At 40.1% G+C, this 24354-nt stretch overlaps 1 protein-coding gene across 9 annotated transcripts in view; it reads left to right on the top strand.

The window, feature by feature from the left end:
• Nucleotides 1-23258, top strand: part of Rad18 (RAD18 E3 ubiquitin protein ligase) — a 76719-nt gene extending 53461 nt beyond the window's left edge. For 4 of the 9 annotated variants that reach the window (XM_076940218.1, XM_076940213.1, XM_034511200.2 and 1 more), the window contains 2 exons: nt 11005-11067; nt 22346-23258. In XM_076940218.1, the coding sequence (XP_076796333.1) occupies nt 11005-11024 (20 nt within the window). In that variant the 3' untranslated portion in view covers nt 11025-11067; nt 22346-23258. Of the gene's footprint in view, nt 1-11004; nt 11068-16173; nt 16238-22345 lie in introns of all 9 variants that reach the window. The other 5 variants (XM_076940217.1, XM_076940216.1, XM_034511202.2 and 2 more) reach the window with 3 other exon arrangements.
• The last annotated feature ends 1096 nt before the right edge of the window (nt 23259-24354 follow it).

Genomic DNA, 24354 nt, shown 5'->3' with positions numbered 1-24354 from the left:
AACTAAAGTGACACCCTGTGCTTTTGTTTCTTTGCCCATTTAGCTAGAGAGGTTTGATACCGATTTGAAATAGCCAATATTTGAGTAATTTAAATTACCCAATATTTGTGTAATTTAAGATGATTTCTGTGATGATTTGAATAGGAATAGTCTAGAAAGACTCAGGTGTTTGAATACTTGGCCCACAGGGAGTGGCACTATTAAGGTATGGCCTTGTTGGGGTAGGTGTAGCCTTATTGGCAGAAATGTATCACTTTAGGGGGTGGTCTTTGAGGTCTCCTGTGCTCAAGCTCTGCCCACTGTGGGAAACTGTCCCCCCCTTTTTTTAAATTTTGTTTTATATTTTATTTACATTTAAGATGCCATCCCATTTCCCCTCCCTAGAAAACCCCTGTCCCATGGCCCCCCCCCCTTTCCTTTTTGCTTTTATACAATTTTTTTAAATGTTAATCAAAGGATTTATAAGTTTGGTAATGCTCAATCAGAAGCGTAACCCAATACCCAACCTAGATATAAAAACTATCTTTGACTGGTGGAGACATGTGAACATCTGCCTCCTTGCCCCCTCTCTCTTTCTTTCTTTTTCTCTCATCACCTAGCTTCTCCTCTCCTTCATCTTCTCTCCTTACTCCATCTCTTCCTCTCAGTACTCCTTCCCACTTAGCTCCTCCTACATATCACTCTTCTTGTTAAAGTAAAACTTTTCTCTCAAAATACAATTAGAGCATACTTATTCCTAGTTGTACCAGTGAGGTACAAGATAGTCCTAATACCCAGTCCATCATTTTGTTGACTAACCAGAACCTCTGTCATCTCTTCTAACTAAAACACTTACTTTTGATCCTGGTTTTTTTTTTTTTTTTTCTTTAGAATGAATGTCAGCTGAAAACCATCTACTCAGATCTTTTCTCTCAAAGTAAATAGCCAGGATTGGCTATGAGACTATAGGTCTTCAACCCTGTCAGAAATCTAGAATGACTGAGTTAACTGAAGTTATGGGAAGCACTAAACATAGCTTCTAAAACTTAGCCAATTTATCGAGTCCGCTGAACACCTGAAAAGCCCTTATACTACCGAACGTTGAAGCATCAAATCTTCAGCCTTGTGGCCCAGAGTCATCTGACAGACCTTAGTGATGCAGGATTATTAAGGGCTGATTATTCTGTCTAGGCAGATATAATCAGTTGACTATTCTGCATGTGTGTCCTTTTCTGGACAGTAATTTGTCTGTAGATAGAAAGAGGCAATTCTTGCCTAGTGGCTGTCACCACGCAACTGGAGTAACTCCAAGGATGCTCAATTTCTTCTTAGAATCTGTCAGGAGCAGACAAAACTGTCCCCTTTTGTAGAACTCTCAGCTCTTTCTCCAGCACCATGTCTACCTGGATGCTGTCATGATTTCCACCATGATGATAATGGACCATAAAACTGTAAGCCAGCCCCAATTAAATATTTTTTTTTTATAAGAGTTGCCTTGATCATGGCGACTCTTCACAGCAGTGAAACCCTAACTAAGACAATTTCTGTTATATTAGGTAGCTGATATTTCAGAGATACTGCTTTTGTTTAAGTTTCAAGCTAAACATCAGCATAAGTATTAATTCTATTTCAAACTTGAATTCTTACAGAGAGCCAAAAAAAACTCCAATATTTAGAAACAACTTAATGTGTTCTGGTTTCCTTAAAAAGAAAGAAAACACTCATCACTTTCTTAACAGTTACTGGCCCAAAAGGAATGCTTCTCTCCTTAATTTAGAATTTCAAATTCTTTTCTTCAGTAGACTTAGAAAATGGTAGTATTTTGGTAGTGTGCCAGTATTTAAAAAAAAATTTTTTAAAAAAGTGGTGCTGGAGCCTGGAGGTACCTTTGGTAGGCTTCAGCTACCTAAAATTGGGTGCTGAGGGTTAGTTCCTGGTATAGCACTCATCCCTGTGGGCTAGGGAGAGCACACTACCTATGAGCTGTGCTGTTACATGCTTCCCTAGTGTACCATTGAGTAGTGGAAAGGGAGAGTGTCTATGGACAAATAGACTCCTCCTGCCTTAGGTAGGAGGTCAGCAGCAACATTTGATGTCTCCCCAGTTTCTGAGCAGGGTCCATTGAAAGAGGCAGGCGTTGACTTACTCCCACAAGCCCTAGTGATAATCAAGCTCTTAGTTCATCAGTTCTCCAAGTTTTCAGAAAGCACTAAGGCCAGATGAATAAAGTCTGAGAATGTTGAAGTGGAATTGAACAAACAGTTGAGATATTAGAACTAGCAAGTTTATGGGTTTCCCCGTCCATCACTCTGTGTAACAGCAAAGAAAGCACAGTGAAAGATGTAGTGTTTTTAAAGAATAATCAGTTCATGTATTAAACATAAGGTTTCTTCTAACAGTGAGACTGCCCACCCTCCCTGGTTAGAAATCTTGCTTTAGGATCCAGAGAGAGGCATGTTCCATGTGGCTGAGAAAGGGGCAGGGGCACAGATTGACTGTTGCAGAAGACAACTTTATTAACTTAGTATTTCAGTTAGGGTAGCCAGATCTAGAAACAGTTCTGATTCTAGAAATTATGGTATAATTTGTTAGAAATACTTTGGACTTAAAAGAAAGGATGGTAATTTTTTTATTTATAGAGATTTATTCTTTTTGAAAACATTCAAACATGGATATGTTTTCTGAGTACCTAGAAACTGAGAAGAGTGAATAAAAGCCATAAGCTAATGGTTTGCCAAAAGAGAAGCGCAGATTGAGACCCTTTTTCATCTGTACAGTTGACAAATATCTTAATGTTTGAGGGTACAGCTGTAGGAACACAGATGCGTTTGTTAATTGCTGTTAGAGTGATATACAGCACAACTTTTGGGACAGGGACTCTGAGAACATCAACTGAAAATACTTTCACTTGCTATCTGGATGAGTGTCCTACCAGCAGACCCTGTCAATATTCAGCAGAGCGTATCCAGGGTTAGCTACTGACCATTACATCATTGTTTCACCTGACTGACTCCACCGCCTACCCTAAAATCAGAATCTTGTATAGTCCAGGCTGACTTCAAAATCTTACAGTGAAGATTTTCATGAACTCCTGGTCTACCTGCCTCTACTTCCCGAATGCCAGGATTATAGGTCTGCTTCACTATGCCTGGCTCCATTGCATCATTCTTTTTTTTTTTTTTTTCCCACACAAATCACCAGCATTTATTTCCTGGGCCTAAGTATCAGTCTCTTGGTACAAAGGGCAAAGAATTGGTCAGTTGGTTTTGAGTCCAAATCCTTTCCCAAAACTGGATCTGTGAGGCTCCATGAGGGAACTTAGAGCTGCATAGATCATCAAAAGTGAGTTTTAAACGGCTTTCAAAACAAAACCAAAAACCAAAACCCAAACAGAAAAAAACTGATTGTCAGCTCCCTGCTCTCTCTGAAAAAGTTGTGTTTTTTTAAAAATGTAAAAGAGGCTTTAAAAAAGGACTAGGAAGATCTTCCTGACAGACTAGCTGGAGGGGTGAGTGGCTGATGGGACAGTCCCTGTCCAGGTGGCAGCTGCTCACCTAGAGGCAGGGCCTGGCTCGCCCCGCCTAGCTGAATAAATAACACCTCATGGCGCTAGTGTCTTCCAAGTGGACCTGGGCACCGTGGGGAGTGGGGGGAGTGGAGCCTGTAGGGTGGGTGGAGGACTGTGCTGGAGTGGGGGCCACAGAGGACTCCATGACCCTCTCAGTCGGCCTGACTGGCCAGGGCTCCAGTCCAGGAGGTACAGCAGGTCTCTTCTAGCCTGTAGGACACAGGCAGACTCAGGATGAGGTGTTTGTGTCACTGCTGGCTGCTGGCTTCCTTGTCTGGGGTACTTCCCTCTGCCTGTCCTTCTGTCCCAAGTGCGAGCTCGCCCATGTCTCCAGCGAGCTTCTGAACACTCACGGCCTCCGAGTCACCCTGGAGTCAGGGACTGCATTTCGACGGCGCTCCAGTCACAGGAGGTGAAGTCCGAGTAGAGGACTCGACTTCCATCATGCCTGTTGCATCGCTCCTCAAGCCTAGTTTAATTTCGTTTTCCTGCTCGCATCTCTTCAGACTTTTCACTCTTGATTCACCAGTGTAGAAGGTCTGCCGCTTGGTCGCCCCGCGGAGCCCGGGCCGCCTCCATTGCATCATTCTTAAGAACCAGAACACAGCTTGGCTTGGTGGCATGTACCTTTAATCTCAGCACAGCAGAGTTGGGCGGGTAAGGCCTATGACTTCTGTGGGCACTTGAACTCACACACAGCCCTCCTCCCAGATACAAATACATATAATGTAAATCTAAAAGAACAGAACACTGGGGAGCTCTCTGGTTTTCATTCTTGGAGGCTAGCTGATTAACTAGTGCATCCACCTACTGAAGTACCTTGTGCTTGTTAATGGAATATCTCCAAGTGTTAAAGAGATTTCTAGGATACATAAATTATCTAAAACACTAAACATTTGCAGTAGCAAATGTCACTTACTGCTTTTATTCTAAAAGGGGAGAGATACTGAGTGCTTTTACTTGATTTTGTACAAAACAAACTAAAAAAATGAGAAATACACTGTTGAAGAATAAATAAATTTAAAAATAAAAGCTAATTAAAGTTGTTACATGTTGGAGATAAGGGGACCAGGGTAAATGGGAGCAAGGATTCCAGACTGTGTGTGTGTGCGTGTGTGTGTGTACATGTGCAAGTGTGTGTTTGGGGGGGGGGCAATATCTCATGTAACCCAGGTAGGATTTGAACTTACTGTGTAGCTGAGTATGACCTTGAACTCCTATGCACTACAGTTATAGGTTTGTGCCAACATGCCCACTTTCTGCTGTGCTGGTGGACAAACCCTGGGCTTTGGGTGTTCTAAGCAAGCATTCTACCAATTTAGTTATATCTTTAGCCCTCAATATGTATCTTTTGATATTTTTATTTTGAACCATGTAAATATTTTTAAACCTATTTTAAACAAAAAATATAGACAACCTAACCTTTTGAAATAAAAATTTGAAGTCATTATATCTTAGGTGCTATATGTTGACTAATAAAGGTTGGTGGTGTTGGCAATGAGGTAATACAGATGTATTGATTAGACTTTATAATCTCTGGATTTTGTAAATTAATATTGGCATTGCATTTTTATAACTTCTTTTTACATTTGGAAAGTTTGTCATTCCATTCAGCAGCTAGTTACTAATATGCTAATATGACATTTCATGAATTTAATACTGCCACAGTTTTTAAATAACATACTTTACTGTTTGATGTGTCATTATATCAGCTTTGAGCATGCACTATGTATGAACTTTAGAATACTCCTGAAAGCTAAATGGTTTGTTTATTCAGATAGTGAATTTGTTGTTTGAAATTTTTTAGAAAATAAAACAGAAGGTGGGAGGTGGTAGTACACGCTTTTATTTCTGTACTGGAGAGGTAGAGGCTTGTGGAATGTTGAGATTTCAAGGCCAGCCTGGTCTACAGATAGGTTCCAGGACATCTAGTGCTACACAGAGACACCCTGTCTCAAAGAAGAAGGAAAAAAGAAAAAAGAAAAGGAAGGAAAGGAAGTAAAAAACATAAATATGGAATGATTCTCTATTTATAATTTTAAAGTGCTTACACTAGGTGCTACCTGCCTAGACTGTGTTTTGGGGAAAAATCTTTGTCTAAGATGCAGTTACATCAAGTCTGTGAATTTTACTTGCTTCTATGATATCTGTATACCTGGCAGTCAATTGTCTTTGTTTCATTGTAGGAGTTAGCTTAGCCGTTAGCTCTGTGCACCTAGAAAGATGCTAGCATGTAGAAGGCAGTTGAATTTCTCTCACCCATTGCTGGAATAAAATTTGATTTTGCTTGGCCAGCCTCCCTAGGTTAGTTGGTTATTATGGTGGTCTGAATAAGAATGGCCCCCATAGATTCATGTGTTTGGATGCTAGGCCATAGGGAATGGCACTATTAGGAGGTATGGACTGTTTGCCACTGTGGAGGTGGGGCTTTGAGGTCTCATAAATGCTCAAGCTCCTCCCGGTATGAAACACAGCCTTCTGCTGTCTGCAGATGAAGTTGTACAACTCTTGGCTCTTCCAGCACTGTGTCCGACTGCAAGCTGCCATGTCTCTCTAATTGTAAGCTAGCCTCAATTAAATGTTTTCTTTTAAGAGCTGTCTTGGTCACAGTGTCTCTTCACAGCAATGGAAAGCCAAACATTCGTGTGTTGGGACTACTTTTTTAAGCTAAATATGAACTTCATTGCTGTTGTTTTATAAGACTGGATAAATACTTTCTTTTTATTACCTGTCATCTGAGGCCTTATCATCTTAGTTTTCTAGATCTGGAGCCCACTAAGCTCTTTTTAGCTGTTCTTTATCTATGAAGTTTGCAATTGGTTGTCTGGTAAAATCTCACTGGTGGAAGTGTAGGGAGGTGTGACTAGTACCTCCTCTGGCTGAAGCAGCGTGGTTGGGGGAAGGAAATGAGCTTAGTGTTCCTGTCCTTTTGAGTGGGGGGCTTTCTGAGCCTCTGTTCACTTTGCAAATGGTAAGAAACCTAGAACGGGTCTGAATCAGAGCTAGTAAATAAGGTCATTATTGCAGTGGTTGCTAATAGTAGTTACGCAGAAAAATGGTGACTTTATCATCACTGAGTGACTTTTGTAAAAAAACAAAACAAAACCCCAAAACACTATGTGTTGACTATTTTATTATGCTACTACTAATAGTTATTAATATTAATACTACCACTGCTAGAGTATTTTGCATGTAGACTATTGGCTCACCCTAAAGAACAGATTACTAGAAATCATGCTTTGAGGAAGGATGCATGCTAGTGGGCAGTGATTGCTGAAAGATCATTGTCTGGCAGGTTCTGTACTCTTTCACTGAGTACTTGATTTGTAGTAAAGGAGGTTGTTTTCTTTTTAACGTTGCATATCTTTAACCACATTCAAATTATTGCCACAGTGAATGCACTTGGAAGCAGGTAATTATTAGATAATAGAAAATTCCACTTTTAAGTAATCTTTAATCCACAGGATTTTTTTTTTTTTTTTTTTTTTTTTTTTTGGTAGCAGATGCTTGTGTGTTTTCTGCTGGTCCCCTTCGTACTGGCCACGCTAGGTAATTAGGCACTGATGATTTTTGCACCTGGTGTCATAGAAACAGTGGGAATCATAGATTAAAGTGGTGCATCTAGTGATCAAGTTTCCTGGGGCAAATTGAAACAGTGCTGTGACAGTGTTTTGGAAAATCCAGGCTCAAACCCGCTTTATGAAAATGGAGGCAACATTGACTGAACACTCACTACGTGCCAACCTCTGTCCTTAACATCTAGTGTGCTGTATTGATCATCTTTAAAATATCTCTCCAAAATATGTATCCTGACTCTATAGATACAGGCTTTGAGGTTTAGAATGGTTTCAGAACTTGCCTAAGGTTGCACATTCAGTGACAGGAACAGGAGTCCCATCTTAGCAATACTGACAGTAAATCTGTGCATGTGTTCCCCCCCCCCCCAGATAAGTTTACATCATAGCTTTGCAGGAATATTTGACATCTTTTCAAGTGTGGTAGCAAATCTACTGTTATATGAAATTGTATGCTATAGAGGGAATATGCAAATAGCTCTTTCTTTAAAAGTAATGTTCAGAGAGCAGTACTGAAATTCTCAGCTATTCCAAGGTACATACAAATGCATTAGCTTATTTTTCTCAAGTTTGAGCTGAAATTAAGGTCTAAATGGTACAAAAAATTAAGCCTACTAGAATCTTCCAGAACCCAGCTTGGGAATTTAGAATTTAAAATTCATATAATTTTTGATGAGGCTTTCTCACATGTGATCTATATAATGTGCATGGTAGCTGGACAGATGATGACATCAGAGGGCACAGTCTGAATACTCTTTCATAGTTATACTGTAACTTTCATGCGCAAGACCTCTTGTTTATCCAGTTTCCCAAATTACACTCTTCCAGTTGTTCCAAACCTAGCTAGGAGAGATGATGAAGTTTATGCAAAAGGTCTTTACTTTAGATGTAAAAGTTACGCTTATGTAGGATTGTACATGGTCTGACCTCAGGCTTATCAGATTTAGTGATTAAATTTCTCCTGAAGAATTTTTAAAAATATTTTAATGATATTTTAGGAGAATATTTTATCTTCAAGGCATATTAAAATGACTAAGAGTTCAAAAATATGAATTGCTTCTGTGTACAGGAAAGAAATCTTTGAGTGATTCATGTACAGTAGTTCCTTTGTAAAATCCTAACTATAAACCGTGTGCTTAATTCTGACCCCCTGCTTTTGTGAAGGATATGGTGAGTGCATTCCTTTAGACAAGTTTGTACAATTTTCTCTGTATTGCCTTGTGTTCCTGTCAACTCTTAGTAGTCAGCGATGACAAAAGTTGAAGTAGTAGATGTAGCATCGACCCCAAAATTTCCTAGCTGGTGAACTTGACACTCTGTAGGCTTTGTATCAGTCAGGTTTTGATTTTGGCATCGTTATCATGAGTGTCTAAAATGTAGTGGAAAGAAAGTAATGGGAGGTGTCATCGTGACTCAACGTTAGTATTGAAGGCAGGGGGAAACAACTAGGTGTGCTTTGTGAATCTGCCATCTGTTTCCACTGAGGCATCACTGCAGAAGCCTTTCAAGTGTATAATGTGCCCTGCATATATTATATTTCCTCTAACAGACCAGTGACTCTGCTGGTTGTTCTGAAATCACCTAGGGAAACCAATCACAGACTATCAGCCTGACCATTCTGCTTACTTACCTGGAACCACAGATGCTTTGTAACCTTTCTTATTCCTCCTCCCCCTTCCTCCTCTTCTTCTTCTTCACCTTTTTTGATGGAAGAGTTATTGGACAAGAAGCAGACTTTACTCTTTCCTTAAACCATGTGACACAAGCCAGAAACATAGTCAAGTAATCTCCCAAACTCCCAGAAATACTGCCATAGACTTTGTCCAGGAAGAGCTGAGAAGGACTTGAAAAAGTTAACTGGCTGCAGGTTTCCTGCTGTTAGAACAGTTACTGCATAATAAGGAGGAGCCAGAGTTGAGATTTTGTGCTAGAAGGGTTTAAAACTGAGTCTGTGAAAATGGCAGTCAGTGACAGTGGGCGTGAGCCAGCAAGGAGCCGTGTGGGTCTGTCTCCCAGAGTAATGACGTTAGTGAAATCAGCTAGGTGACCTGGAGGGCTTTCTGCTCTGCTTCCTTTTCTAATAAAAGCTCCATTTCAGTAGTTGTTTAATAGGAAAGCTTTCCAGTGTTGGGTGAAATTTACTGCTGAAGTGTTCATTGTAGAGGGCACCTAGCTTTTGAAGGGGGGGCATTTCTCAGTGCAGGGGAAAAATAGTAGATATTTGAGTACTATGGCAGGCTGCATCACGGGTTCTCAACACAGGGACCTAAAGGAATAATTGTAGTTCATATGTAGATAAGACAGAATTGACTACAGACAAGGCAATATTCTATATATGTATGTGCTATCATTTTAAAAATTGTGTGTAATGCTGTGACAATAAACACAACTAAAGTATTGCTGAAGTCACATCTATTCCTTATCATTATGGATATTTTTCAAGCCACAAATACCTGAAGTTGTTATTACCAGTGAGCTTGTTCTCATATGCTCTCGAAAGGTACTAGAAGCTCGGGGGCACACATGCAGTGTGACTGAACACCCTAGACCTTGCATGAGGCTCTTGAGAATGCAGAGGACTTGAAGCAACACCTGAGATGAAGGATGGTGCGGAGCTGTGTTTGATGATCTCTGGGCCTCTTTGGTCTAAGCATCAGAGGCAAATACTGCTTCAGTGTGGCTTGTCAGAAATGGTCAAAAGTGCTTCGTTGGCACTTTCTTTTTCTAAGACTTATTTATTTATTTATTTATTTATTTATCTATTCATTCATTCATTCATTCATTCATTCATTCAATATATGTGAGTACACTGTCGCTGTCTTCAGACATACCTGAAGGGGACATCAGATCCCATTACAGATGGTTGTGAGCCACCATGTGCTTGCTGGGAATTGAACTCAGGACCTCTGGAAGAGCAGCCAGTGTTCTTAACCACTGAGCCATCTCTCCAGCCCCTCATTGACACTTTAAGCCTTCATAATTTAAAGCTTTTGTTATTTATTAGTGTATCACTAGAGAATTATTAGCATTTGTTATTTTTAACCTTGTTGTTTCTCACCTTAGCCTTCCTCATTCTGCTAAGTGACTTTTGTTTTCGAGTCCCATTTGGTTCCCATGACATTCAGTGTAGAGTTTCTAAAGAAGTGTGTTTGATACTGGTAGACACATGGGTTTTCTAAAGTAACTTTTATTAATTAGATGGGAACAAGATGCTAAAGGCTTCAAACATTTTTTCTTTTAAAGAAATAATTCCTGCCTCCCCGACAGCCTTGTTTTCCATGCACCACTGGAGAGGGTGGCATTTTAAGCTAGGCCACATTTTTATAACACATTTCCATTATTAGCCTGGCTCACTTGCATTGTGCTTTACTTTATGTTGGTTACCAAGAGACTAAAAGCCACTTAGAGAGTTATCTCTTAGGAATCTCATCACTAGAATTTAGTTTTTAAAACACATTCTTTTTTTTCTCTTTTCCTTTTTGATAGTGCTGGGAACTGATAAAATATGATTTGATCTTTGATTTTCATAGGAGATTAAAGAGCTTCATGTTTCTGCTCTGTCTAGACTCAGGTTTTGTGTTGAGGGACTTATTTAAGCTTTCTTCATAGTTTTCATGATTGCTAATTCATGACAGCTTTTACAGCTGTTTTGAAATGTATTTGGCATATAATGAATTGTAACTGTCCAAGGCACCAATTTGATGAGATCGCACATAGGAATGTGGCTATACAGCCATCCTCACAATGTGGGTGGTGAAGATGCCCACTGTTCCCTGTCTCCTATGCCACTCTGCCCACCTCCCAGCCCCCATTGCCCAGTGCTCATGTTTGGATTAGGATAGACCTCAAAAGGTGTGGCATTGCTGACACTTGTCCTTTTAGTTCCAGTTCGGACATCATAAGAGATCTTCTGGAAGAAGAGGAAGCCTGGGAAGCAGCTCACAAGTGAGTTTCCACGATCAACAAGTGTGTACTTCGGCCTAAGAAATGAGAATTCTGTAGAGCTGATTTTTACACAAGCTTTTGTGCTTTCTGCTGTAAGAGAGTAACAATCCCGGTGGAAGGCAGAGTCTCTGCTGTGCTTCTTGTTTGTATGTTCTCACTAAGGAACTGGAGTTCTTACATAACAACCAGTTACTTGGATGATGTCAGCTCTGTGTCCACATTATTTCTTTGGACAATGATACTGTTAAGCAAAGTCTCTGAGCAAATAAGTATCCTTCCCCATGTCTGAGGTATCTCCTTCTGCTTCATTCTCCCCTGTCTGGAGCCATTCCCTCTCAACTGGGTCTTTCTCATTTTGTTCTCAGTGTACAGTGGGAGCCTTTGTAGCCACAGGTAATTCTCCTTTGGTGATGTCAACTTGCTGTTTGTTTCTTTATCTTCATTCCCGCCTTCTGAAGGCCTCCAGACTACTAAATCCAGAGCTCATTTTCAGCATTCACTTTCCTTGCCTCATTAGCAATACTTTTATACTAATCAGGAAGATCAGAAATTCAAAGTCATCCTCAGCTGCATAGCAAGTTTGACGCCAGCCTGAGCTACATGACTCTGTCTTATAAATGATGTTGATAATGGTGGTGGTGGTGGCAGCAGCAGCTGCATGAGTCCCTGTCTTATAGGTGGTGGTGATATTCTAAGATAAGTAGAACAAATTTGAAGTAGATTAAAATGCCAAAATAGAAGATATCTGGATAATACCAAAGAAGACAGAGATGATGGAATAGAGAAGTAACAACAAAGAAAGATCCACACTTTATCTGGTTTTTTTTTTATTATTATTGGATACTTTACATTTCAGATGTTATCCCCCTTTCCCCATTCCCCCTCCAGAAACCTCTTATCCCATCCCACCTCCTCCTACTTCCATGAGGGTGTGCTCCCACCCATCCACCCACTCCCTCCTCACCGCCCTCGGATTCCCTCACACTGGGATCTTCCAGCCTTCACAGGACCAAGGCCCTCCTCTCCCACTGATGCCCGACAAAGTTATCCTCCTCTACAAATACAGCTGGAGCCATGGGTCCCTCCATGTGGGTTCCCAATCTAACTCTTTAGACCCTGGGAGCTCTGGTTGTTTGGTATTGTCACTCTCCCCATTGGGCTACAAGCCCCTTAAAATCCTTCAGTTTTCTCTGTAACTCCTCCATTGAGGACCCCATGATCAATTCAGTGGTTACCTGCGAGCATCTGATTGTATATGTCAGGTTCTGGCAGAACCTCTCAGGAGACAGATATATCAGTCTCCTGTCAGCACGCACTTCCTGGCATCAACAACAGTATTTGCATTCAGTGATTGCACATGGGATGGATCCCCAGGTAGGGCAGTCTCCGGACGGTCACTCTTTCAGTCACTGGTGCACACTTTGTCTCCATATTTGCTTCTGTGAGTATTTTGTTGTTTCTTCTAAGAAGGACTGAAGCACCCACACTTTGGTCTTTCTTTTTCTTGAACTTCATGTGGTCTGTGAGTTATGTCTTGAGTATTGTGAGATTTGGGGCTAATATCCACTTATCAGTGAGTGTATACCATGTGTGTTCTTTTGTGATTGGGTTATGTCACTCAGGATGATGCTTTCCAGATCCATCTATTTGCCTAAGAATTTCATGAAGTCATTGTTTTTAATAGCTGAGTAGTACTCCATTGTGTAAATGTATCCCATTTTCTGTATCCATTCCTCTGTTGAAGGACATCTGGGTTCTTTCCAGCTTCTGGCTATCATAAATAAGGCTGCTATGAACATGGAGGATGTGTCCTTGTTATAAGTTGGAGCATATTTTGGGTATATGCCCAGGAGTGGTATAGCTGGATCCATAGGTAATACTATGTCCAATTTTCTGAGGAACCTCCAGACTGCTTTCCAGAGTGGCTGTATCAGCTTGCAAACCACCAACAATGGAGGAGTGTTCTTCTTTCTCTACATCCTCGCCAACATCTGCTGTTACCTGAGTTTTTGATCTTAGCCATTCTGACTGGTGGGAGGTGGTATCTCAGGGTTGTTTTGATTTACATTTCTCTGATGACTAAAGATGTTGAACATTTCTTTTGGTGCCTCTTGGCCATTTGATATTCCTCAGTTGAAAATTCTTTGTTGATCCCTATACCCCATTTTTTAATAGGGTTATTTTATTGTCTGGAGTCTAATTTCTTGAGTTCTTTGTATATTTTGGATATTAGCCCTCTATTGGATGTAAGATTGGTAAAGATCTTTTCCCAATCTGTTGGTTGGTGATTTGTCCTATTGACAGTGTCCTTTGCCTTATGAGCTTGCTGAGTACACTGACAATGGTGACTGGGAAGCTGTATTGGACATATGTTCCCAACCCACCTTTGCTTGCCTATATCCCAGATGGGACAAGCTGCCTTGTCTCAAGTTTTTAGACCCTGTGGAACAGAGAACTAAAAAGAGAAGTTACAATGACTGTTGGATTTTTCTTAAACGTGACCATATTGGGCTCAATCATGGACTGGTCTAGAAATCAATCCAATATTGGAAATAACAGTCTTCATTTGGAAGGCTGGTTCTAGACATTTTCAGAGACATATTTGGAAGTTAGCTGCAGATCTCTATGATGTTATGTTAGTAAGAGATAAAGTTGGAACAGGATCTGGATTTCAAACAAGTGTTAGCACATATGTTAAAGCTCCTTTAATTGTCAAGTTAAAATTACTTTTGTTTCTTCTACAGTATTTAATGTAAGTTGCATTGATTTTGCACCTTCTAATTGTGTTAGTGTGTTGCAATCTGGCATGTCTGTTACAGAGGTCTGTCAACCAGCTTTTGTTTTATTGCCCTGAGTATCATAGAACCTTTGTCTTCTGAAAAAAGCTTGCAAATACTGGAAGAAATGAGTCAGGCTATAAGCAGAAGCAAGAAGGTAATGGGTTTGATTATTGCTGGTATAACAGCTTTAATTACAGTAATTGCTAGCATCACTGCTTCTGCAATTGCTTTGACACAAGAAGTTAAGACAGCTACTTTTGTTAATCATTTAGCAAAAAATGTTACTAATGTGTTGAATATACAAGAGGATTTAGATAGGCATTTGGAAGAATGGATTGATGCTCTTTATCCTGTTCAAATTATTGGAAGGAGGTTCAGAGTTTAAGAGTAAGGAGCCTTCTTGAGTGTCATGCCAAATACCATTGGATTCATGTTAGTTCTAAACTTTACAGTGATAGTCATTATAATTAGGAAAACGTTTAAAGACATTTGCAGTGTATTTGGCATAATTCTAACACCTCTCTGGATGTTTTAACTTTATATGGTGAGCTTATGAATTTAAAGAATGCTGCTCTACTGAGTGTTGATGTGACAGATACTGCTGATAAAATTACCCAAAAATACTGAGGTCAGTATTTCTATTTTGGTCAAGCTTCAAGAATGGCATATGTAGCATGATCATGCTAGCCCCTTTTGTCCTGGGAATACTTTTATTCCTGCCCATCATGGTAAAGCTTGTTTTTAACAACATCAACATGTTGGCAGCCAAAGTACATGGCTTGAACCTGAAAATGGACCCCCAGAAAGAGTTATTAAATTAACAGGCTGGTAAGCCAAGGATGGGTAAGATTCTGCACAAAGCCTTACCAACCTAAGTCAAAAGTGCATTGCTTTTGATAATCCATATTCCATGACAGGTAAGGAAGGCATTCTTGGCAGAATGACCTAAGACAGACTCAGTCTTGTTTATGAAATAAAAAAGGGGAAAGGCAGAGAGCTTTTGGGGCTGCTTGGCAAGAATTTGATACAGGACAAGGACAAGAAAATGGGCTGTTTGCCAGGAATATGACATTGGCCATGGACAAGGAAGTGGGCTTCTGGCAGGAATCTGACATTAGGCTAGAACAAAGAAGTAATTTCAGGCAGAAATCTAACTAAATATTAGGCTAGAACAAAGAAGTAGACTTCAGACATGAAAATGACTTTGGGCTAGGACAGGGAAGTAGGCTCAGATTTTTGGTCATTGTGATAAGCCCTTAGAAATAGTCATCATGGGAGTGATCACGAAACTTTGTTTATTGCCTTGCTTGTTCTTTGACTGTTTTTGTTTATTGTATTGCTAGTTCTTCAACCTAGAACTTAACTTAAAACTTGTATGTAATTAAAATAGTATAAAAGCAAAAAGGAGGAAGGGTGATGGGATAGGTTTTGTGTGTGTGTGTGTGTGTGTGTGTGTGTAGGAATAGGGAAAGGGGATGACATCTGAAATGTAAATAAATAAAATATCCAATAAAAAAGAAAGAAAAAGAAAAGCTTCACACAAATACTGCTTTCTGGGTGATTACAGGAATGGGTTATACAACCTAATTAGAATTAGACACTGTAGAACAGATTGAAAAAATATGTACTGTGCTCCTTTGCTTTCCCTACAAAGAACAATTTTACAATTCTAACATTCCAATACATTGAAAACAAAAGAATAGAAAAAGATATGCCATAGACATCTCAAACAGGCTAACATGTTAATGTCAGACAAGGTAGACTTGAAGGTAAAAGCTGTAATAGAGCCAAAGACATTTATCATGCTTGAAAAGGTCAATCTGTCAAGACGACAAAATGATTGAGAACCTGTGTACATGTCACAAGAGTCGTAGACTACATGAAGCAAAAATGGAATGGAAAGCCACCACAGGCAACAAGGAGTAGTTTTACTACCACTACCACCACCTACTTCCATGGACTCAGACCTGTTCTCATCATGCCCTTTGTGGATAGAGGCCCAAGGCTGCAGTGAGCCTGCAGAACTGTATGTGATGGTGCCCCACTCACCAGTGTCCTCCTGTCTTCCTCAGAGAATAGTGTGGTAAAGCAATTGGGGGATTCTCTGGCTCTGTGAGTCTTTCGTGTTCTCTAGCCACTAGCTCTTCTCTGCTTTTCTAAAGTGCTCAGTCAGGAGTGGCGTTCAGACACAGACCTTAAATCTCAGTCTCAACTTCTTGTCTTGTTTATTTTTACCTTTTCATTTTCTAGGTACTGTTTCTCAAAGTGCAGTTTTTAGTTTTGATGAAATGTATTATGTCTGTTTTATTATTTTTGTCCAACCTAGGAAACCTTTTCTCATCCCCAAAGCACCAAGATTTTCTTTTATGGCTTCGAAGTACTGCATTAAGGTTTGTAACTATTTCAGGTACATTTTTATGACTGTCGTAAGGTGTGGAGATAACTGTGGTTCAGTGGTTCTTGTCGGCATAAGGCTTTCCCATTGCTACAGCACTAGGTATTGAAGAGATGCCCCATGTCTGTTTCATATGTGTGTGTACATTTGTTTCTGGAATCACCTTTGTGTTCTATTAAGCATTAAGATGTCTTTTAAATACTTTATTAGTCGCTGTTCAATAATGTTTTAAATCAGTAATACAAGACTTTTAAAATAAATGTCAAAGTTTATCTTAGGGTTCATTTGTTGTTGTTGTATTTCTTTTGATAAATGTATAAGATGCCAAAGGAAGAGGTAATACGTTCCTGGGTAGTGTAGCTGCTATGGCCTGGTATAAAGTTGAGATGAGCCTCTGACCAGGCTGCCTTTGCTTATTTCTGCTTGACATGTAGGTTCTGCTGAGCTCTTCTGGTCTTTGAATCTTTGCAGAGTAGGACTGTACTGGTAAAGAGCATCAAAGTCTTAGCATCCACACAGGACTCTAGTATCACACACTAGGTCACTTAAACCATAGAATTGTGTTTTTCCACAGCTCTAGAGGCTGTGAGTCAAATGTCAAGGTGGTGATAGAATTGATCACAGAATACTACTGTACCCAGAAAGTGTATGAAATACAAAGTTTTAAAACCCTCAGAGTTCAAACAAACCCTTCTTATCTATTTGTGGGCATGATACTTCTTTCTCCAAGCAGCATCTCTGGATTGGCTATATTTGTATACCCTCTGGGTTGGAGTTTGGCCAAGGTTAAACTTTATTCTTTTATTAAACTCCTGTAGCCCTGGGTTGAGGTTGGCAAAGCATGACCTATGAGCCAGGCCTGCTCCACTGTCTGATTTTTGCTAATAAAGTTTTTCTTTTTAAGAACATAGCCATACATTCTTTTGGCCGTTGGTTCACATTGCTTCTTTGTTGTTTTGTGTTACAACAGAGTCAAGTAGTTGCAGCAGACTTTGAATTGTCAAAGCCCTAAGTATTTACACCATTATAGAAATTTTGCTAGCCCTTGTTCTAAATCAGAAGAATCTAAACCATTTGGTTGAGTACACTACTGGCTGAAAACCTTTACCATGACCCATCCTGCCAAAAGTGGGGGAGCATTAGGAGTCCCTGTGAGTTTTATAAAAATATCTTTATCCCTCTTGCTTCTAACCCTTCTGGGTAAAAAGACTGGATAAATGTGGGAGATTGTTTAAACAGAGGTAACATTCGAACTAATGGGAAAGGGCACACTGATATTGTGGAGGGTAAGGGTACTAACATTGACACCTGAGCAGAGGAACTTGTAGACAGTAAGAGTCACTGGTGGACTCTGACCTTCCGAGCAATCCATGGAAGGCTCCTCACCCTGAAAAATGCCACTGTGAGTCTCTCAGATGGTTGCAACTGCCTTAGGTTTTTCTGCCTGCTCTCTCCTGTCAGATGACCAGGAATGTAATTTGATCTTTCATTGTAATAATTTGAACATTCATCGTGGCCTTCTTCTGAACTGTTGACAGATACTGCCCTTTCTCACTCAGAAGCATGTTGTTATATCCAGATGGGAATGGTTCACCATACTCTTACTGTTGCTCAGTTGTCTCGCCCTACTATACTGATGAAATGGGTTTTACTGGTGGTTCAGACAGTCTGAAAAAACTAGGAGTGGATTCGGTTATTTGAACTGAATAATAAATTATTTTTATGTTTACTAACCAGACAGTCTTGGAAGTGTCATTAACTTGTGTACCCCAGTTGGTGTTGATGCCATTTTGGGGGAAACCAGCAATTGTAAGCATCACTTCCTCTTCAGGGTCCTGCATGTATGAGAGCCAGGTGTTAATGTCCTTCCTCTCAGAAACATAACTAACACACGAATGGCAATCATTATAAGTTTTTAAGAATTCAAAGAAATACTACTGGTAGATCATGAGGCCCCCAGACAGCTATGGAGAGCTCTCATATTAAAGCTGCCTTTTCTTACTTGGGGAGAGCTTTCTTGAAGAATGTGAATATGCATTCCCTGCTGTCCCTACAATAAGAACCATCCAATTATTTGTCTTTGACTTTAGCTTGGGTGAGTGATACTGTCTTAACTCTGGAAGATATTGACACTGCGGAGATTCCCTGTGGCTTTCTAAGGTAGCCACTGAAGGCTTAGAGCATTGTTCTGTTTGCTGGGTCTAAGACCCTGGACTTGTACTTGGGTTTATGATTGCAAATTTGTATCATTCTGTTCCTAGACTTTTAATTAAACACTCTGAGACAAATAGAATGAACTAATGCCAATTTCTGTCATTTGGTCTCAGTGGCTGCTGAACCTCAGTTCTCCAGAAGGCTACACTGGTGTAGAACTGTAGATATTGGCGGAGACACATGTCTATGAGTCTTGCTTTTCTATTTGTTCTGAATAGCCACCACTGACTTCTCTTGGTGAACATGTGTTTAAGGTGTTTGTGTGCTAAGTAGCATTGGAAGACTTCCTGTTGAGAAACAGAAGACAAAATACTGACCATTCAGAAGTTTCCCACCACAGTGCTTGCCTGTACTGGTGTCGATGTGAGAACCAGGTCTGGAGCAGCTCAGATGTCTCAAATGCCCTCTGGCTCTGCCTATGCTGTAAAACACAAACTGCACTTTATGCAGAAGGTTATTGCCCTCTCTGGTGTTTGCGAAGCTGCTGGGCTAACTGATAATTTGCCCTTAGTTATCTTAGGCCTTTCCCAGTTCTTGACATATTTAGGTTTCTTTTTATAAACCTATAGCATATGATTGTGTTAAACCTTTTATTGATTTAATAGGTAGTCTGTCCTATAATTGAGCAGTTCAGCCAGTTACTATTACATAATCTGTAATTATTGACAAATGTTTGCTATATAGTGTCTTCCAGTCTGGCCTTCAGTGTGCTTTGTAGCCAAGGATGACCTTGAACCTACTTCCTGGTTCCACTTCCCAAGTGCTGGAATTGATGCCCATGTGCTTGGCTGATGCAGTGTTGGATGTTCTAGTCGAGCACTCCACCCCCTGAGTATCATGACTGCAAGACCATTGTGGCCATTTTCTGTTTGCCTCCTCTTTCCTTCTCCTCCTGTCTGAACCTATTTTGGATTAATAGGCATTGGCGAAGTAATTTCCTTTTATGTCCAGTTGCTACTTTTACCTTTGTTTTTAAATACTTAGTGCTTGTCCTGGGGTTTGGGACATAACATCTTTATCACAGCAAGCCTTCAGATATATGAGAGCCAACATCAGTGTTTCCATTTCTAGTCATGGTCCCCTTGTTGTGTCTTGACTCCTACACATGTGACATGGATTCAGATTGGCAGCTGGCGATCGTTCTTGTTTGATGTAAGAAGCTTCCTTTTCTGTTTCTTATGTTATTTCTCAAATGTATTAGCCATCAGTCCTCTTAGCTTTTGTCTGTGATATCTTTTCTTAGCTTTCATCTTTAAAGGATGTTTTTGCTTCGGGTGAATTCTAGATTGACAGTTTTTCTTCTGGCACTTTTAAAGTCATCACCTCAAGGCCTGTTGAAGCCTGCTTTTTCTCTGCCTGCCTCCAAAGATTTTCAGCACTTTGAGTTATGTATCTAGGTGTTTTCTGTTTGTTATTTGTTAATAGGAGCTGGGCTAACTACCTTCAGTCTTTATTTGATGTCTTTAATTAATTTTTAGAAAACTCAACTGTGTAATTAATTTTCCAATTATTTCTTCTTCAGGAATTCTAGTCATGTACACACACAACAATTTTTTTCTTTGCATTTTAATTTGGACTTAAAAAATTATTTTTACTTATGTATGTATGTGTGTGAGAGAGTGTTTGTGTCATGTGTGTGCAGGTTGCAGGTTGCATTGAATCCCCTGGAACTGGAGTTCAAGGTGGTTAGGAGTTACCTTTCATGTTCTGGAGCAAGCGCTTTTCAACCACTGAACCATCTCTTCAGCCCCCATTTGGGATGAGTTTTGCTGACATATCTTTTAAATTTACTGAGTCATCCATCAGTTTTATACTTTATACTTAATTGTCCTTTGAAGAAGCATTTCTTCTCCGATACTTTAGAACTTTTTCAGTGTTTCCATTTGATTTGTTTACATTATTTCTATGTCTGTAGAAATTCTCTGGATGTTCCCTGCCTTTTGTATTAGAGCCCTCAATGAATATTACTGGTCATAATTACTTTGGGGGTCATGTGGTCTGGTGGGTCCAGTATTTGGGCTGCCTCTGCATCATTTGCTTTGTGCATATCAGTGGGGTCTCTTTCTTGCTTCTTTTGTGCCTTCATTTTTAGCCTAAGACTGAACATACTGTATAGGATGCCAGAGATTGAGCTCAACAGTGCTTGTGCTGTTGAGAAAATAGAAAAGAACTTATTTCTGTCTGGCCGTTAGTGTGGGGCTTGAGCCAGGTGACTGGGGAGTTGGCCTGGCTGGGTTTTTGTGGTTGTTCTGGCTGCCTTGGCCAAAGAATCTGTGAGATCATCAGCTCTTGTTTTTCCATCAGAAACTCAGAGATTTTTGTCTGAGTTCCAGGGACAAGTGGAACTGTTCTTCACAGAAGAAAAGCATTCTGGGAGGCAGACATACTTTTTGCCTACCTCATGGCTAGGCACTCCTGTTTCTGCCTTGTTTCAGGCTTCCTCATGAATACTCAGCAGAATGAGGCTTATAAGTGCATGTGGGTGGACTCATGTATTTGTCTTGTACTTAAGAACCCATGCCAGCCTGGCCTACATTGTTGCAGGTGAGCCAGAGCTATATAATAAGACTCTGTCTCAACAAAACAAACAATTGCAGCAACCAAAAAAAAAAAAAAAAAATGGTAAAAAATTATGTGCTTAGTATATCAGAGCCTAGGATTTTTTTCATTCCCAACATCAAAATAAATGAAAGAATTCCTGTGAAGTTTAGCTGCATGCACAGCATCAATCTTGTTCTTCCTCCCTCCTTCTCCTCCTCCTCCCTCCTCTCTCCTCTCTCTGCCTCTGTCTGTCTCTTTAATAATCTCTCTTATTATTTGATGTTCTGCCCAAAGTGAGGGAATTTGTATGGCCCATCTATCTGTGGAGGACGATTTGTTTTTTCTTTGGATTTTGTTTGGTGTGTGTTTGTCAGAGATCGGATTTCTCACTGGCCTAGAGCTCAGTAACTAAGTTAGGCCAGCTGTAAGTGAGCCCCAGCCCAGGGATCTAGCCACCTCTCTACCTCTCCAGTACTGGGACTTACAAGTACTTGGCTTTTTAATGTGGGTTTGTACTAGTGAGGGTTTCTGTTACTGTGAAGAGACACCATGACCATGGCTACTCTTATAAAAGAAGGCACTTAATTGGGGCTTACTTACAGTTTCAGAGATTTACTCTGTTATCATGTCAGGAAACAATGGCAGCATGCAGGCAGACATGGTGCTGGAGAAGTAGCTCAGAGTTCTACTTCTGGACCTGCAGGAAGAGAGCCAACACTGGGCCTGGCCTGGGCTTCTGAAACCTCAAAACCCACCCCCAGTGACACACTTCCTCCAACAATGCCACACCTCTTAATCCTTTTCAAGTACTACCTGATTACTAAGCATTCAGTTATTTGAGCCTATGGGGGCCATTCTTATTCAAACCATCACAGAGTTCTAGGGATGGAACTCAAGATTTTAATGACCTAGCTGTCTCCCCAGCTCTGTTTGTTATTTTGAGACTAAGTCTGGATATAGTATCTGTACCTTCTTCAGGATGGCCTGGAACTCACAATGTAGGCCAGGATATACTCAAAACCAGATTTTCCTTCCTCTGCCTCCCAAGTGCTGGGATTACAGGTGTACCACTACACATAGCTTTTTAAAGCTACAGTCGTTGACTCAAAGAAAGGAATCTTTTTTTCCTTTGCTCCTTGTAAATCCATTGTTCTCGCACTTAACAAAATGAGAATGATAAATTATAGTGACAGTACAAATTACAGGTCTGTCTTTAGAAGAGAGGGCAGTTGTGGGTTTTAACAAAATCATGAATGTGAAAGACACTGCTTAGTAAACCAGGAGTTCCCACAGAATAATAACTATCGTTTTCTAATATGTCATTTCTTTTCTTTTTTCTTGTTTTCAGAAATGATCAAAACAGAGAAGTAAGCCCACAACAGAATCGGCGTACTAGAGCCACTGAACATGTTGAGATTGAACCAAGAAACAAGCGGAATAAGAATTAGTGTGGTCTTTTGCCAGCTTACCTGTAGTACAGTGACCTGAATATGATATTTTTATTGCCATGTGTAGTTTTATATTTAGCAATATCCAAAGAAGATTTTTAAGTCTAACTGAAATAGTTAATTTATTTCCATTCTTCTTTGCCTTCCTGAACAACAAAAAAAAAAAAAAAAAAAAAAAAAAAACAAAAAAAAAAAAAAAAAACAAAAAAAACAAAAAAACAAAAAAAAAAAAAAAAAAACAACAAAAAAGAAAAGTTCTGAAATGACCCGTCTTGGTTAATTGCTTCCTTCCATTCCTTTGTGTTCTCCCCTAAAAACACATTCACCAGCTTTGCACAGAGTAGACATTTTTAAGTCTTTCTTTTTTTCAGTTTTTTCCATTGGGGGACGAACCTCAGTAGCAGCTTCTTTTCCTCTGCTTGACAGTAACCAGCCTTCCGGTAAGAATATGCATGCTTTTGTCATAATCCACACACCCTTGGTGCCAGCCACCAGCAGGTACTGCTTAGCACCCACGTTCAATGTATTTGTTAGACACACATGTGTTTACATGTAGAGTAGGTTTCTAATGGAAAAATCACACAGTTAGTTTTTTGGTTTGAAAAGCCAGGGAAGTTAGTAATGTGGTTTAAGGGAACAGTCACAATGACTCTGAAGCATATGTATGTTCTTCTAAAGTGGCACTTAAAAATTATTGCTCTTAGTATTTTTCCACTGGGGTCAGGCAGATCTCTAATACGTTGAATCCCAGCTGTTAAACAAACAAATAAACAAACAAACAAAAAAGTGAAATAAATGGATTTTATCAATGAATATACAGTTTGTAATGTCCTTGAAACAGTGCCTTGTATTTGAATAGAGGCTGTAAATTTTTATATTGCATTTGTCATAAAATTTGTTACTGTGTGAAAAATGCCTTCAGTTCCCAGTTTCATCTGCCTTTGGCATTTCAAAGCCATCCTGCCCCTATGTCAACCGCTAAGACACATGATCTTTCACACACCACAGCACGTACGGCTGTGTTACAACAACAAGTCTGTTACTGATGGGAAAACTGGTTATTATGGCTTCTCCTTGCCAGAGATTATTAGCTCTGTGGACACTGGCTTTTTGCTGTGCTTTGGAGCTTCTGCCATGCATGCCTGCCCTCTCCTCTTGCACTTGCGCTCTCTCTCTCTCACGTGCTTTCACTATTTCCATACATATACATGTACATGTACATGTACATGTATATGTATACATACATACATATAAATCTGTTCAGCTACTATATAACTGGACCCTCCCCCTTCGTGTGTGTGTGTGTGTGTGTGTGTGTGTGTGTGTGTGTGTGTGTGTGTGTGTTGGGGTGGGGTCTCATTATGGCCAGAGTTGAATGTTTTCGCACTGGCACTGCCATTGGTTTTCCTTATGTGTTCTCTGAGTTTTGGAAATGGACAGCAAGACCACTCACTGAATCTGTGGATGCGTCCTATCTGAAATAAGTGAGCAGACGTTAACATTGACATGTTTTATATCACTGAATTACCAGATATTAGGCTATAGTGAAAGCCGTGTTTTATTAAAAATGACATAATCTGCCATCCATTAAGCTGTAAGCAATTACTGTTATGTTTGTGGCAAAAGCATTTTGCAAAGGAGAGGTGAAACACAAGATGGAAAACCAGGCAAGTGAATTCAGATAGTAAGCTCTCAGTCTCGGTACTGAGCACTGGGAATGTAATGATGGTGCACATTCATTACATTGTGAACCCAGTCCTCAGTGGGACAGACAGGAGAGTTTGTTCGTTAAGGACAGATGAGCAGAAGTGGAGATGGTTTTACTTGTTGTGACTGAGGGCTTGGAGGAGGGTTCCCATGTGGGCAGGGGCCTGGGCTTCTGTCAAGGATCTTTCTTACCACAGTGAGC

Source organism: Arvicanthis niloticus, chromosome 9 (assembly GCF_011762505.2).
Source record: "Arvicanthis niloticus isolate mArvNil1 chromosome 9, mArvNil1.pat.X, whole genome shotgun sequence".
NCBI lineage: Eukaryota > Metazoa > Chordata > Mammalia > Rodentia > Muridae > Arvicanthis > Arvicanthis niloticus.
This window is presented reverse-complemented; position numbering and strand designations above follow the sequence as displayed.